This window comes from Trachurus trachurus (genome assembly GCF_905171665.1).
Source record: "Trachurus trachurus genome assembly, chromosome: 4".
Classification (NCBI taxonomy): Eukaryota; Metazoa; Chordata; class Actinopteri; order Carangiformes; family Carangidae; genus Trachurus; species Trachurus trachurus.
The window spans coordinates 23,093,447-23,108,852 of NC_139898.1; the positions used below are offsets into that span (position 1 = coordinate 23,093,447).

Below are 15,406 nucleotides of genomic sequence, written 5' to 3' on the forward strand. Positions count from 1 at the left end.
AACATAAACCTCTGCCTCGCTTGTCATATTTAGGCCAGGGAGGGAGGCAACCTCGACTGTCCTACTTCCACCCTGTTTACACTGTCAATGCCAAACTCCTAAGAAGAAGGTTAGCCTTTGTTTCACAGAAGGATTCTCATTCCCTCCTTCAAGCATGATTGACCACAAACCTCTGTAAAAACAATGCATGTTGTAGCAATAACACAGCCTTGACCCAGAGATGCAGGGTCTGCTGATAAAAAAGAAATGGCAGGCAGACATGTAAATAAACTGAATCTGGAGTTCATCAACCTTGCCGAACAGCAGCAGTTCAGGTATGGGATGGAAAGTTGAGTGGCCAACAAGTCCAAGTTCAGGTCCAAGGGGTTCATCTGTTTAATAGTAGCTTAAACTCCAAAACAAACTAGACTGTGCTCGACTTGCCAAATGCTGAGGAAGTGTCAGCCAATTATTTATTATATCAAGATCGTGGAATATGAGAAATTTGTAAAATGTGCACATCTATGTTTATACACTTCTGTACCATGGCACCATTTTACACACCTGTTGTTGTTTTTTGTGTTCCTGTACGTATATATATGTTTATATATATATATTTTCTATAAAAATGAAAATCCAATAAAGATATTGTTAAAAAAAAAAATGTGCACATCATTGCAGTTTTTGTCCACCTGGTCATTAAAAAAACAACCTTCACTCAGTGAGCAGGTAGCAGGTCTTACTCAAGGACACACGTGACCTTGCTAATTTGAATGATAGCCTACTGTTGTTGATATATGGATAATGCTCAATAATAACTCAGCAAATGTATTAACTATGTGAGCTTATTTCTTACAGAATTCTCCAATTCATTCATTTATTCATTCATAAATATGTTATTATATCATTCATTGGTAAACTTGTGACAAAATTTGTAAACTTCTTTTTCTTTTCATGTTTGCACCAGCATGTGACATGGTGATCATGTGATTGTAATGCTATTGTGGCACATGACAAAAAAAAAGAAAAAAAAGGTAAATGTAAGCACTACTGAAATGATCCTTTTTAAATGTTATGTGCATTTTGGCTTTCATTTAGTTAATTATTCATTATTTTATATTATCTTGCATGTGAGTTTTATTTCTACTAAAATACCTCTATATTCTGTAGAGCTATTCTTTTGAATTTATGAGAAAGACAAAGAAGAAAATACTTTGAGATTTAATAAGTGCATACAATCATGACAGGATTAACCTTTTGTTGATGGGCCCCTGTTGACCCCCACTATAAATGCCAGTTTAATAATTATAGGCTATGGCAACTGAGAAAATAACCAAATCCGGAGTACAGGTTGATTCATCTTTGTATTTTTAAATGTTGGTCAGACAATTAAAAAAATCACATGGGTTTTTGGAATAATGGACACCATTTTCTTATACACATATCCCTGATAATACTAATTTTATAGCCTAATAGAATGTTAATACTGGAATATTAATATTCCTATGATGAAATAACAAAAGCCAATGTCCTTGTGGTTTTCAGTGTATTATTAGTTTGAAATGAATTTGATAAAGTAAACTTTGCAAAATAAAAGAATAGCTCAATGTAAACAAAAATAAAGGTCTTAAAACTGGAGACCCGGGTCAAAGGATGATAAACAGAGATCATAGTTGATATTGCACTTAAATGGACCAAATCATTTTTTAACAGATGTTAGATATTATATGGGGTGGGTGAATCTGAAACTTGCCCAGACCCGTCTAGCTGTCTGAAAGAGCCACTTACAGCCTTCAAAATAAAAGTCTTCGCTGACCATAAATAATAACATAATACCTATAAGGGTTTATTCTGAGTACCGGTAATCTCTCTAGTAGTATTCCCGTTGATTCAGAAAATTATCTTTATAAAGACAAAGTGGAGCACGTGCTGCACAAAAAAACAGTTATGTTTTGAAAATAATATCCGTTATATTCTGACCCACACAGTTAGCGAGGTCTCCCCCCACGTTGTCCACCTCCTCCTCCTCCTGCTCCTCTTTCGTCTTGGTCGTTCGTGACGTGGGCGGACGTGACTCTCGTGTGCGGTTTGTCATTGGTGTAAAAACAGGGAGCCGCTGTGTTTATGGGCGTTTAAACCTGCCACCATTTATAAACCCCGGGTCTCTCCATTGAAGAACATCCAGTCAGTCGGTCAGTCGGTGTGTGCTCTGCTCGTCCTGCCGTGAACCGCTACGTCCTTTCAGTCAGACCAGGCACAGCGCTGCTCCTCCACCAACACCACCAGTTTCTGCAGGTGAGATTATTACTGACGCTTTTAAACGGCGGCGTTTAACGTTCACAACTGATATTTACGGATCTACATGCTGATTGGCTGAGAGAGACCCCCATTAACCGTCTATAAAAGTGACGTTAAGCATGCGTCAACCGCTTTACGTTAAATGTAAACATTACTATTTTCCCCCATAGAGAGTCGTTATCAAAGCTGAAACACAGCTCAAAGGAGTCAGTCAGTAACATATTACTAGAAAGTAGAATTTATTTTATTCTTTGTTATGAATTAAAGGGTAACACTTTATTTTAAGGGGTCCTTGTTCCTGTGTATCTACCTAATTAATTACAGTGTAATTACCTATGTAACCGTATGTAATAACATGTACTTACATTGTAAATACATAGTGTATTTTGGTGTACTTACAGGTCCTTGTTACACTTGTAATAAGAAATGCTTGTGCAAAGAGAGAGGCCACTTTGGCATTTCTTATTAGGACCTGTAAGTACACCAAAATACACTATGTATTTACAATGTAAGTACGGTTACATAGGTAATTACACTTAGGTAGATACACAGGAACAAGGACCCCTTAAAATAAAGTGTTACCAATTAAAGCATTAGATCATTGAGTGGAACAAAAAAAATGTTAGTAGAGACACTACTTTTAAAAAAAACAACCTTTGTAGTGTTCAAGAGTCAATGTAGGCTAACTAACATCTTGATGATCTTATCAACCATTTCTAAAACGTAAACAGTAGGAGTTATTATCTCACTGGCAGGCCTGTCTTGTAGCCTAGTCCCTCTGGCTCGTCACAGACCCTAAGCAGTAACACCCACCCCACCCTTAGGATCCCTAAAAGAAAAACATCAGACATTAACAAGATTATGTTCAGTTGAGTTGCAGTTTAATGGCAAGTAAATATTTATAAGCAGTCCACAAATATACCATAAAAGTACGTAAAAGAGGAATAGTAACCTACTTCATGTATAATTTGTTTGCTTCAGATGCTTTAATTCCTCCTGGCTGTGGCTCTGGTTTCACATGAAAACCAGTCCCACACATAGGCCTATAAAATGTGGGTTTTCTTTTCGTTCATGAAGTATTTTTCTGTCCTCACCTGTAGGAATGACTTTGAACGCCATTAAGTCTTTCACGCTGGACCTGGATGGTCCAGCTGATGCTGCGTTCACTGGCGGGGAGGTGGTGTCTGGCCAGGTGGTCCTGGAGTTGCGCAGGGAAACTAAAGTGCACTCAATGAAGGTGCAGGGTAGAGGAGTGGCAACAGCACACTGGTTGGAGAATCGCGGCATGAACTCTGTCTATAACGACTACACCTCCAAGATCACCTACTTCAGGAAAAGACAGCATCTGATCCGAGGTCAGTGGTGAAAGCTTCAGCCGGTTTTAGTCCCCTGAACTGTTATTACCACGTTAACGCTGTGTTTATTCACCAGACTGGCTTGGCAGTGGGTAAAATCTGGGTGAGTTGCATACTGCAGTGCAGAGCTCCCTTTTTAACGTCTTAATGTGTTTTGTTAATAATTTTGAAGTTGAAATACACTGTGATATGAAATAAATAATACACAATTTGTCTGTGTTCTGCGTGTAGAATTAAGTTCATTTTTTAATGTAGACTTAGTTATATTTTACCCAAAAGAAAACAAACAAACAAAACAAAAGCATTATAATATTCAGCAAACACAGTGAAACAGGTTGAGTCAACAAGTTCATCTGGGATGCGCTGACTCAAGGTATGGTAGTCCAAAGGTGCCCATAAAACAGGTATGGCTTACTGAGTAGCAACTTAAATTCTTTATAAGGAGGTGGTTTGCATCATTTGTGTTTATAGTTCTGTCTGGCTTTGCTGTGATATACATCTTAACTGTAGCTATAGCAGCAAGTGTTCTCTCTCTCTCTCTGACTAATGTGGTGCAAAACTGCTGATGGCTCCATCCTGTGCCAGCTGGTGTCGTCGGTGTCTTGTTGTCACTGCAGTTTGCAAAACGAAGCCACCTGGACACACGGAAACCTGGGAGAGAAGTCAAACACTGGCTCATCCAGATACATCTGTCAGATAACATAATCCTATCCATTAGTTATAATGAACTAGGCCTATTGAGTGCTTTGTTGTATGGGATGAAGAGTGTGAAATTCTCCTTATGTGGAAGGCAGCCGGTATCTTAAAAACAGAGGCAAGGAATATAGGCCATAGCGGCTAAGTAAATAAATTGTAGGTAGTTAATGTTTAATTAGATGCTCTGTAAACAGCAGGCAACATTTTGATTGATACCCCTGCCTAGTCAGAAAAGCAAATACAAACACCACCAGATGCACACTCTGTTGTAAAGAAGCGATATTGCATGTTTGAAATTGTATTAAAAGCACAACACAATCAACATCGACACAGTTTCAGCTGTTGTCACTTCCTCCTGTTTTGCAAAACTGTGTGCACTGCTCGCTCACCACTGAGAAAAACTGGTTCACACAGGAAGACACTCACAAAATCAAAACTGAAACAAAAACCACGAAGTGTGAAATTGTACAGTTAAAGGTACAACTACATTTAAATGCCTCCCAACCAACCACAGGGTTTTTTTTCTACAATGGGTGATATGAAAACGTCTGTTGTAGGATGATATCAGTTGGTCTAACTGTCCTCAATGTTGACCTCTCTGGGTGTTGTTAGGCTCATCAATGAACCACATTGTTTTTATAGCAAATACAGCATTTACATACCGTAATCATTGTGATTAGGGATAATTTATTTTCGTCATTGGCTAAGCAAACTTTTTTGACTGGTTATTTTATCCAACAACAATCTGACTTGTTTTTTTTGTTTTTTTTTTAATAAAATGTATTATATCAATCAATATAGACATAATTTAGTACAGTATACAACGTACAACATACTGGAATAAAATATTTATATCTATACCTACCACCCCTTTTAAATGATCTCATGATCAAATTAGTGATTTTGTTCCATTTACATAAAATTGACTTAATTAGAGTTGATTACAGTCGCCATGTCAGTAATGCAGTTTCCTTTTTCAAGAATTTGATGCCACAATAATACTGGTTGTTGTAATGCAGACAGATGGCTACCAAAATACTAATACAAAGATACCTTACAAAAAGATCTTCTATAAGATGGTTTATATAATTCAGAACAAAGTAAAAATCCAATAAAAAAATCAAAAGTTTCGGTTTGTACATAGGTGCTTTGTGGTAGTATACAGGAAATAACCGCACTTTGCTTTTGCAAAGCTTCATCGTTCTTCTATACATCCCAAAATCAGATTAATTTACCCACACATTTTTAACATACTAATGACTGGACAAATTAGTAAAAAAAAAGTTGAAGTAGGAATAAATTGTCTCTGTTGAGTTGGGACTCTGCATGAGCAAGAAATGGGGAGAAGGTGAGGGGAAAGGAAGGAAGGAGGAAGGGGTGGGGGATGTTTAAAAAATGCAGCCTGCGTTGCCGCGGCAACCAAGAAAACAACACGTGGCTCCCCTTGGGCCCGCCTCCTCTCACCCTGCAGCCAGCTGCTGTTCTCCGTTCATTTTTGCAATGTCACATCTTTTTCAACTCATGCATGTTTAGTTTTAATTTTTTCTTAGTTTGAATAGTTTTGTCACTTTCTTTAAAAGCAGAAATAGATATATCCCAGAGTGAACTTGTCCAACACGTCTCTCAAGCCTCTCTCTGCTCTGAGGTATGAAGGGGCCTCACAATGTGTAACATTTGTTTTGCAATGTGTACATAGAAGCTCTTCAGGTAAACAAAGAGGAGCCTGGAGGGACGGGTGTGTTTACTTTTAGTCTGCAGCAGTTACAAACATGTTGTCAGCCACTATTAGGTTGATCATATTGAGTGCTGCTGCTGAGTGTTTATCGGGCCCATCTTTCTGTGTAGGGAACCTCATGTTCCTCTTCTTATCTTGAGACCAGGAGGCCCGGGCCGACAAGAACCAGACACTGCTACAAATTACCAGCAGATGGCGCTCTGGGCTTCAATTTTACCCAAGTCCATTGCATCTTGAATGTGTGTTAAGTAAGAACTGACAATTTGACAGCTAACCGTATTGTTGACTTCCCAGATATTCAGATGTTAGTTTAACATATTTTATTTTTCCATCAAATTAGGCCGATGTCTGCAGTGTAGGGTCTCTGTGTACTTTCTACTATTAAAACAACCAGCAAGAAGTAAAATAACAGCCATGAAAGACACTGGTTTTGTCATATCATGTAGGAATCATTTACTTTACTTATATCACATTTCCCAGATTCATCCATATGGCTGTGAAAGCATCCTGCTAATGCAACAACTGTGTACACAGATCTCATGTCACCAGTTGGTGGCAGTAGACAGCTTAAGTCCTCCTCTCTGGGAACAAAGGCGTAAACAACTTTGTTTTTGTCAAACCAGACTTGATTTTTGGGAGATGGATTTTGAATTGAATGGAGAGGGTAACTCAACCTACAAGTGTTTGTAGAGTTTACTGAGCAGTTTGCAGCTCTAGACATTTGAAGGAAAATGTATTTTTGACCTTATGTGGAAATGTTGGAAGTGAATTAGATGTGTTAAAAAGAGCATGGGTGCTATGCTGGTTCATGCAAGTGACCTAATTGCTGCAGGTTTTGTATAAGTGACGACTTGAAGCTCTATGATGTATCTGTGGTATCCCTCCATTAGTGGCATTATAGTACAGTTTTCTTTTTTTCATATATGGGGATGTGGTGGCATATCTTGCATGCTCATGTGCTTAGCTGTGTGTTTTCCATGTGTGGTGTCGTGGCCCACGCACTGTAACAGTATGTTCAAAGCGACATAAAAGAAGTGGAGTAAACAGCTTTGGTCCAGAGTAAAACTATTTTCCTCTGAGCTGTGCAGGGAGGATCTCTGCCAGACTCAGGCATGCTCAGTAGGCCTGTTTTCTTCGAAGAACCTGTAACCATCAATCATCAGGCCCTGTTTTCCTCTCTGCTCCCTCCACACCCAGTCCTGCATGTTTATTATGCTGCCTTCAGGCTCGGTCTGGAAATTTGGGTTGTCATGAGAAGCACTGTTCTCAAGTAGCTCAGCTTAGAGGCAAATAAGAATTAAATTCATGTGAATTTTCCACAACACCTAGGCTGGCATTATGTGATGATCATGTCAAAAGTGCCATGGGAGTTTTGGCAGTGCTTTATCAGTAAAGGTTGTGTGGTTTCAGTTTTATTTTCAGATTGATTAATCATTTCTGATAATTAACACGTCACAGGGGGTTTTGTCCAGACTTGTTCTTGTTCTGTTTTTGGAAATTCTGTCTGTCTCCACCCGCCCCAAGAGCATCCATAAACATAAATGTGCAGAAAAAACAGTGATAGTTTAAGTATATGAAGTAGCACTTTTGGGGGGGGCTTCTTCCATGTTAAAAGGGTTTTCTTGGGAGTTTTTCCTCAGTCGATGTGAGGGTGTAAGGGCAGTGGATGTTGTTATGATGCTGTGTAAATCCCTTTGAGACAAACTGTTTGTAAAAACGGGCTATACAAATAAAATTGCCATGCCTTGCCTATCAGAGACTTTTCCACTCTGTAATGCTTAAAGCAAAAATATCAACCCATCAAAAACTAACAAAACAATATAGTCTGGGTTTAAGCAGCATCAAATGAACTCACACTCCTTATCTTGTTTATCATTTGAAATAGTTGTCGTGTTGTTATGTTGCTGTTTTGAACTTATATGATATATTGGGGTTCAAACTGCAGCCGTGTCTTATTAACTTACTCAGTACTGAAAAGTCCGTGCCGTCGAAGAGCACATGAAGGCAGCAGCGTCGAGCCTTCGAACCTCTCCTGAGGTCTTACGTAATGAGCTCAGAAGCCCCGCCCATTTCTCCAGCTGAAAACAGGGCTGCAGAGCGAAAGGGCCCAGCAGTTTGAGCTTAAAACAAAAACAAGTGCAGGAAACTCATCAGCAGCAGCCCGAAGACTCTCACACACTGCGGGGACAAGACCAGAGAGGAATTGCACACTTTTTTTTTTCCTGTATTGCGTTAGAGAGGACTCGCACATCCTGCAAAAGCAAAAATGATTTTCGACAAGTTGAAAAAGTTTGACATCGTCTTCGACTCTGCGGAGGTGGACTGTCCTCCGGTGTTCAGCAGCGGGGACGTGGTGTCCGGCCGGGTGGTGCTGGAGGTATCCGGGGAGAGCAAGGTGGACTCTCTGAAGCTCCACGCCGAGGGTTTCGCTAAGGTGCACTGGACCGAGTCCCGGTCCGCGGGCTCCAGCACCGCGTACACGCAGAACTACAGCGATGAAGTGGAGTACCTGAACCGGAGAGAGGTGCTGCTGCAGGCAGGTCAGTTCAGTCGCTGTGAAAGCATCTGTTGAAAGAAATCCCTCTGCCACCAGACTTTGACTCAGTCGGAGGAAATCTGGGGTCTTTCTGTTTTGTTTTTTCACCTGTGAAGTGAGAAGCCTCGGGTTTCTACTTTTCATTCATTGTCCACAGTTGTGCCATCGACATAAAATTGACCTGACTAGAGTTGGTGCTACCACAGTCACCACCTCTGTAGTGCAGTTTTTACACTATTTCATTTCTCAGCTATTTGATGCAACTATATTATTGGTGGTCTCAATGCAGCCTCAACAACTATATTATTGGTGGTCTCAATGCAGCCTCAACAACAGATGGCTACTAATTATTAACACAAAGTGAAGGTCTTTTATGATGGTTGATAAAATGATAAAACAAGAACAGAATAAAAATCCAAAGTTGCACCATGGGTTGCTTGTGGTAGTATCTATCAGGAAATAATATCACTTATTGTTTTTGCAAAGCTTCATCACTCTCATGTTAAAATCCCTTCGGTTTGAAGCGTAGGCAGGAAATTCACAGCAGAGCTTTCTCGGTTTTCTGTTGTTTTTCTGCCTCCGTTTGTCTGCCTTGGTTTCATCTTCTCTTGAAGTCCTGCATGCCACCAGCAATTTAGAAAACTAACATGTATATCCATTTAGTCTGCAATATGTGAACAGCTTCATTTGTAATCGTGCTGGGGGGGAAAAAACATGATGATGTTCCTAACAACCTCACTTGGCCCATTAAGATGGTTGACAGTGACAATATTGTAATTTAAATCAAACAGGAGCTTGCAGCTAACAAAGGGACACAAAACACATCCAGACTGTGAAAGGCAAACACGTGTTCCTGGACCTGTGCAGCAAGAGAGTGGAAGAAAGAAAAAAACAGAGCAGTTGAGACAAGCTGTATTATACAGCTCGAGGAAAACATGTTCTCAGTCAGCACAATGGGGAAAGAACCGCCCCTCTGAGCGAGTACAGAAGCCATGTGATTGCAAAGAAAGACAGAGAGATTTCTATTTTGCCAAAAGTCATGCTGAAAAGATCTGCTCATACTGCTCTCACCAAGTCAGCTTGATTTGTACACATTTCTGAAGAATGAAGTTTATATTTCATTCAGAGGAAGCAATTTGCTACTGTCTGAATCACAGCTGTTTTCATTGTGCTGCATAACTTTATTACTTTCACCGCTACTTCCTGGTCCATGCAGGAGGAGATTAACCAAAGGACCTAAGATAACCTCACAAAGCAAAACTAAAAGTTAAAGAGCTGTAACTTTAACAGGTTTTTCTTTCTCTTTTCTCTTCCTTTCAGATAATGGTGAAGCCACCGTCCTTCCTGCAGGCAGACACGAATTCCCGTTCAGCTTCCAGCTGCCAGAGGAGACACTGGTCACGTCATTCGAGGGGAAACATGGCAGCATCCGTTACTGGGTCAAAGTCAAGCTCCACAGGCCGTGGGCCACCGTCAAGAAGCTCAAGAAGGAGTTCACAGTCATCGAGCCCATCGACATCAACACACCAGCCTTACTGGTGAGCACTTCAATCCCGACTTTTCACAAATACTTCATCACACACTTCGTGGTTTTGTGGCTGTTTTGAGGCACTTGCTCATTTGGTTTATTTATTTACTAGGCGCCACAGGCTGGAACAAAGGACAAGATGGCACGGGCCTGGTACCGCAACTTCGGACAGGTGTCTGTAACGGCAAAGATCGACCGCAAAGGCTACACACCAGGTCAGAGTCCAGCATCAGAAGCAGAAACACCTTCTATAGTAGCCTTCTTTTGTTGGTCACATTACAAGTGTCTGCGATTTCTAACATGCTTTCCCCCTCCCTCTGCAGGTGAGGTGATACCCGTCTTTGCGGAGTTTGACAACTCTACCTCCAGATCGATTGTACCCAAAGCCTTCATCACGCAGACGCAGACGTTCATCGCCCGCGGCACCATGAAACAGAAGCGCTCGGTGGTGGCCACGCTCAGCGGGGACATCGTGGGCGCCAGATGCCGAGAGACTTGGCACGGCCGCGCCATCAAAATCCCACCTGTGGGCCCCTCCGTCCTCCAGTGCCGCATCATCAAAGTGGAGTACATGCTCAAGGTGAGCCGAGTCGACGGCAGCTTTACATTTCTCATGAATTCATATCGCCGTCTTTCCCTCTTTCTGTGCTTGTTGCTGGATCTAATGGTTTTTCCACTTTGCTTCCCTTATCAGGTTTGCGTTGATGTTCCCGGGACATCAAAGCTTTGTCTGGAGCTGCCCCTGGTCATCGGCACCATCCCCCTCCATCCCTTCGGAAGCAGGACCTCAAGCGTCAGCAGCCAGTACAGCGTCAACCTGGAGTGGCTGCGTATGGCCATCCCCGAGCAGCCTGAGCGTAAGTGTCCTTTGCTGCTTCTGTGAGATGTAAAGGTTTAGATTTGGGATGTCATTTTATTGTTTTGGGGGGTTTTTTTGCACCGTCTTCGCTCAAATTGTGCCGATAAACACAACAATCTTAAGAAAAAACTCACTTTCCCAACCTCTATCGGTTTGTGGGTCTGTATTTTTATGATCGTTTGACTGCCAAAATACAACCGGGTCAGACGCCAACACGCATCAACAAACAAAGGTTTCAATTCAGATGAGATTCATGTTGGATCACATCGGTGTTTGTTAGTGCGAAAGGCAGTAAATGTAATGTGGGATTTTAAGAGTTTTAACTGCAGTGATGACTCAGAGGCTTAGTGTTTGGACCTGTGCTGTTGTGTTGAGTCAGACCCGTGCACTAATCCTGCCTCCTTCCTCTCCCTGCAGCTCCTCCAGATTACAGCTCTGTGGTGACAGAGGAGGAGGCCGGCCAGTGCTGCACCGCGGTGGTCCCGCAGCCTGCCGAGGACCTGAGTGGGATCCTGGAGCGCCCCCTCATGGCTTTTGTTCAAGAGTTTCGCTTCCGACCTCCGCCGGTCTACAGCGAGGTGAGTCACCAAATGCTGGAATTAACAGGCACCCTCACCCACGGTATCGCAGGGTTTGATTGGCACGTATAAAAGCTTGTAAAGATTGTTTTTCTTCCGTATTGATACATTTTAAAACTGCCAAAAGATACAGCTAACTTGTATAAGAGTGTCTACATGAAAATATATATGTGGGTGTGAGCTGAATGTTGGCAGAATGTATCATTGCTTGGAGAAATATTGAAATTTTACTTTTACTGAACCATCATCTTATGTGTCTTGTATTTCTATTTCCTGCCTACAGATTGACCCCAACCCTCAGCCCCTCAACATGAGACCTCGCTGCATGACGTGTTGAACTACAAACCCTGCCTGAGAGTCAAGCGGAAAAAAAAATGATCGAAAAGAATCAAGAGATTTGTCTTCTCCTGGATTACTTCTCTCCGGTTAATGATGCCTGGTCCCACCAAGCGTTGTGGAGAGGGACCGGAGCGCCGCGGAGAGGTCAGGAGAGGAGAAGGAGCTCACGGGAACTGAGGAGTTGTTGGAGGAGGAGCTGCCACTTCTGTTTCCAGTCCAAAAAGTAACGTTGGACGCTTTCCTGTTCTGTTTGCGAAGGAAGCAACTTCTCCACGTCGGTTCCTGTCCTCCCCAAGTGATTTTTTTAGGCTTGCGACCAAGCGAGCCGCCAATACCTCCCAATCGAAGATTCCCTCATGTGAAGAAACTTTTGAGATTTAAGGGACATATTGGAGGGGTAGATCACTTGATGTTTGTCAGGTGGAGAGTTGAAAAAAAAATCGCTCTTAATAAGTTGACACATGTTTAGCAGTACATTGTTACTTTGAGTGGTGTAAAGAAATAAGTGCAATTATTATTGTCTTCGATTTCCACTCTCCTTCGCCTGGCAATACGGTAGATTTTTAACAGCCTACATTGCTATGCATTGTGTGACTCAACAGCAGTGTGCCTGTGATGATTTCTGCTGTTTCTTAAAGCACATACTGTATCTGAAGGTGTGACGGTGGAGCAGACAAGTCAAATAAGCAGATATAGATGTATTGTATGCATGCAGGTAACAATATGTAAAAGGGAAAACACGTATGCCTTATTTATCTGCAGTTGAAGATTGCATGAGAGTTTCAGGGAGTCGTTCTCTCATAGAGTTCAATAGAAGTGAATGTAATGAACTTAGAACAACAACAGCAAAACAAAAAAAACGGTTGAATTGTATGTGGCTGAATTCCAAGAGAAGTGATGCGTTAATGCAAGGCTTAAGGCACTGAAGTGTCAGAGAGCTGTGGTTGTTGATTTTTAGCACAGTTACAAATTAAGATGGGCAGTTTGTGGATGAAGCTGCACGAGGCTCATAGATTAGCTCTCCCAGCTGCTAAACAAAAAGAGGAGGAGGAGGAGGAGGAGATGGAGACCTCTGAGCCATGTGGTCTGAAGCTTTTGATGGGAGCCAGATGCCTCGGTGCTGTGGGGCGCTCTGCGAGGCTCATCCAGAGCACAACACCGCTCGGCGAACAAGTTGAGCCCCAAGCTGGCGACGCCACTGAAACGTATGGACTAAAGAACATTCCAAAAACTAACTCGAGGATGAAGTTTTTCTCCTCAACTTCCAAAAAAACAAAAAAGACAAAAAAAACAACAACAACTGGTCTTCAGGGTCAGCTGTGTGACTTTCTTGGCACGCACTGAAAAACCGAATGTATTTTTATGCAATTGTTGATTCACAATCTTGCCAAAGTTTTCTAATTGTTTTTTCTAATAAAAAAAAAAAAAAACTTAAATGGATGCTTGTTCCTAGTGTTTCCTTCAAACATTGACTTGTATGTAAGCTGTACACTCCTCTTTGTTAAGGAAATGGTAGAGGGATTCTTCTAGCATGTTGCGTGCCAGTGGATTGGTACATCATGTTCAGTAGTGTGAGTCAAAACTATCGCACTGCCAAGGGCAGGGTTCACCGAAGACATGAGCTATACTCGCTGGATCAAAACAATAATTACAGCAATTTATGCCTGTGACAGCTCTAATATTTCCAACCTACGTAATCCAGTTTTTCTTGTTGTCTCTGTAGCTCCTTAAAAAAGCAAAAAAAAAAGAAGAAGTTTAAAGTCACCACCACTCTTATTTATCAAATTCAGCTCAAGAGATACATGGATCTTATCTAGTGTACTCTTGTACACTTTGTACTATGTTTACATGAATTTCCAACAAGTATCTCAGCTATTTTGTGCCACTTGTAAACACATAACACATAGGAACAAACAAGCAGCTCAGTGAATTATACACAGTGTTAGACAAAGCTGTAAACATGGATGAAGGCCAGGCTGAAGAAATTCTCAAGTTTTTTTGTTGTTTTTGTCTGCAAACTGTTTTAAAGTAGAAGGACGGAGGAGGGAGAAGTGAATAAAGTACTCAGAAACATCAACAGACACTTCTAATTGAAACAATTGCAGATGGTTTCTTTAATTAAAAACAATGAAATGATTAGCTAAGTGAGTTATTTGTCAGTGATCAACACTTTTGATAATCATGTAAAACATAATTCAAGCCAAAATACCAGAGATTCTGTGGTTCAAGCTACTTAAGGGGGCGTGGATGTTGATCTGTGCTTTATACAGTAATATTGTAAACAAAGCACCCCCGGATCAGTAAGTTAACATAGAGAGCACTCAGTAGAAGAGCCAGTAACGAAACTGAACATTATGTCTGGCCTTAATCTAAACAAATACCAGGATTGTAACTGATCTCTAGCTTTTCACTTGACTTTCACTCTGACCACAGGCTGCATAGAGGTCAGTGCATGTGTGGTGGAAGTGGTATCGATGTAGTTCTGTGTGTAGAAAGACATGACTTTTTATGTCACTTAATTGTTTGGAGCCTTTTATGTGTTTTTTTTTTTTTTTTACTGAATTTATAAGGATTTTGAGAGGGAGTGGTGGTCACATGTCTTTAAATTTCACACCTTCCAAGAAAGAGAAATGAGAAAACTTGGAGATGATAAGGAACCAGCATCTTTATTTCATTTGTCTTATCATATCATTAGCTATCATACGATTTATCATTGTTTAAGGAGGCAGCAAGGCTTGATTCTGGTGCAACTCACTGTGACTCACAGCTTTTAGTTTCAGACTCATAACATGCAGAAATAAACAAATGCAGAATATTACCTTTAAAATGTTAAATAGATCCTCACGCCAAGTAGAAACAGTTATGTATGAAGGCTTTTCTGATTATTGCTCAGCAGAAATAGGAACAAAAACACCAAAGGTTTAGATTCTAGACATGGTAACAAAATTTCAATAAACACAACAGAATTAAAGTTGTGCAGGAATGAATTACGTAGTTTTAGATGTCTTTGTCATCCCATAATACACACCACTAAACATTACCATGGTGTTTGTGATTCGCTGAACTTAATTTTTCTTTTGACAATGTTAAGCTGCTCAAATAAACCTTAAATGAACGGTTTCAAAGAATTATTAACTGCGTCATTCACACCCACTGTAAACAGACAGAATGGTGAGAAACACTCGAAGGTCTTTTCAGGATTAAAGTCAGTTGTTTTATCCCACAGACGTGTCCGACCTTAGTCTTAATGGCGTATGAAATCACAGGGTTCTGTTAGTGTAAATCTAAATGTCATAAACACTGATTAATTAGAGTTAAAACTTAATATGAATTCTGTTCACAGATTGTTTTGTATTGGTTTTAGACTCAAGTAAAGGTGAACCGTCTGTCAGCGTGTTGTTCGGTGGCTGACCTGACCTGACGGTGAACCTGTGTTTATCACAAAGGGACTTGGCCACACCGTCATCAGAAGTGTTGAAACCTGTGAGCAATTTGTTATGTGA

At 41.0% G+C, this 15,406-nt stretch overlaps 1 protein-coding gene across 2 annotated transcripts; it reads left to right on the forward strand.

Moving 5' to 3' along the window:
- Window positions 1-2,013: 2,013 nt before the first annotated feature.
- Window positions 2,014-12,592, forward strand: arrdc2 (arrestin domain containing 2). 2 transcript variants are annotated; one of them, XM_083969758.1, is made up of 8 exons: window positions 2,014-2,274; window positions 3,378-3,632; window positions 9,920-10,137; window positions 10,240-10,342; window positions 10,451-10,707; window positions 10,822-10,984; window positions 11,404-11,564; window positions 11,848-12,592. In XM_083969758.1, exons 2-8 carry the CDS (start codon window positions 3,380-3,382, stop codon window positions 11,899-11,901), a joined length of 1,209 nt encoding a protein of 402 aa, XP_083825884.1. In that variant the 5' UTR covers window positions 2,014-2,274; window positions 3,378-3,379; the 3' UTR covers window positions 11,902-12,592. The 2 variants fall into 2 exon arrangements, with proteins under 2 accessions (XP_083825884.1, XP_083825883.1); XM_083969757.1 differs by lacking the exons at window positions 2,014-2,274; window positions 3,378-3,632 and adding an exon at window positions 7,425-8,603.
- Window positions 12,593-15,406: the final 2,814 nt, after the last annotated feature.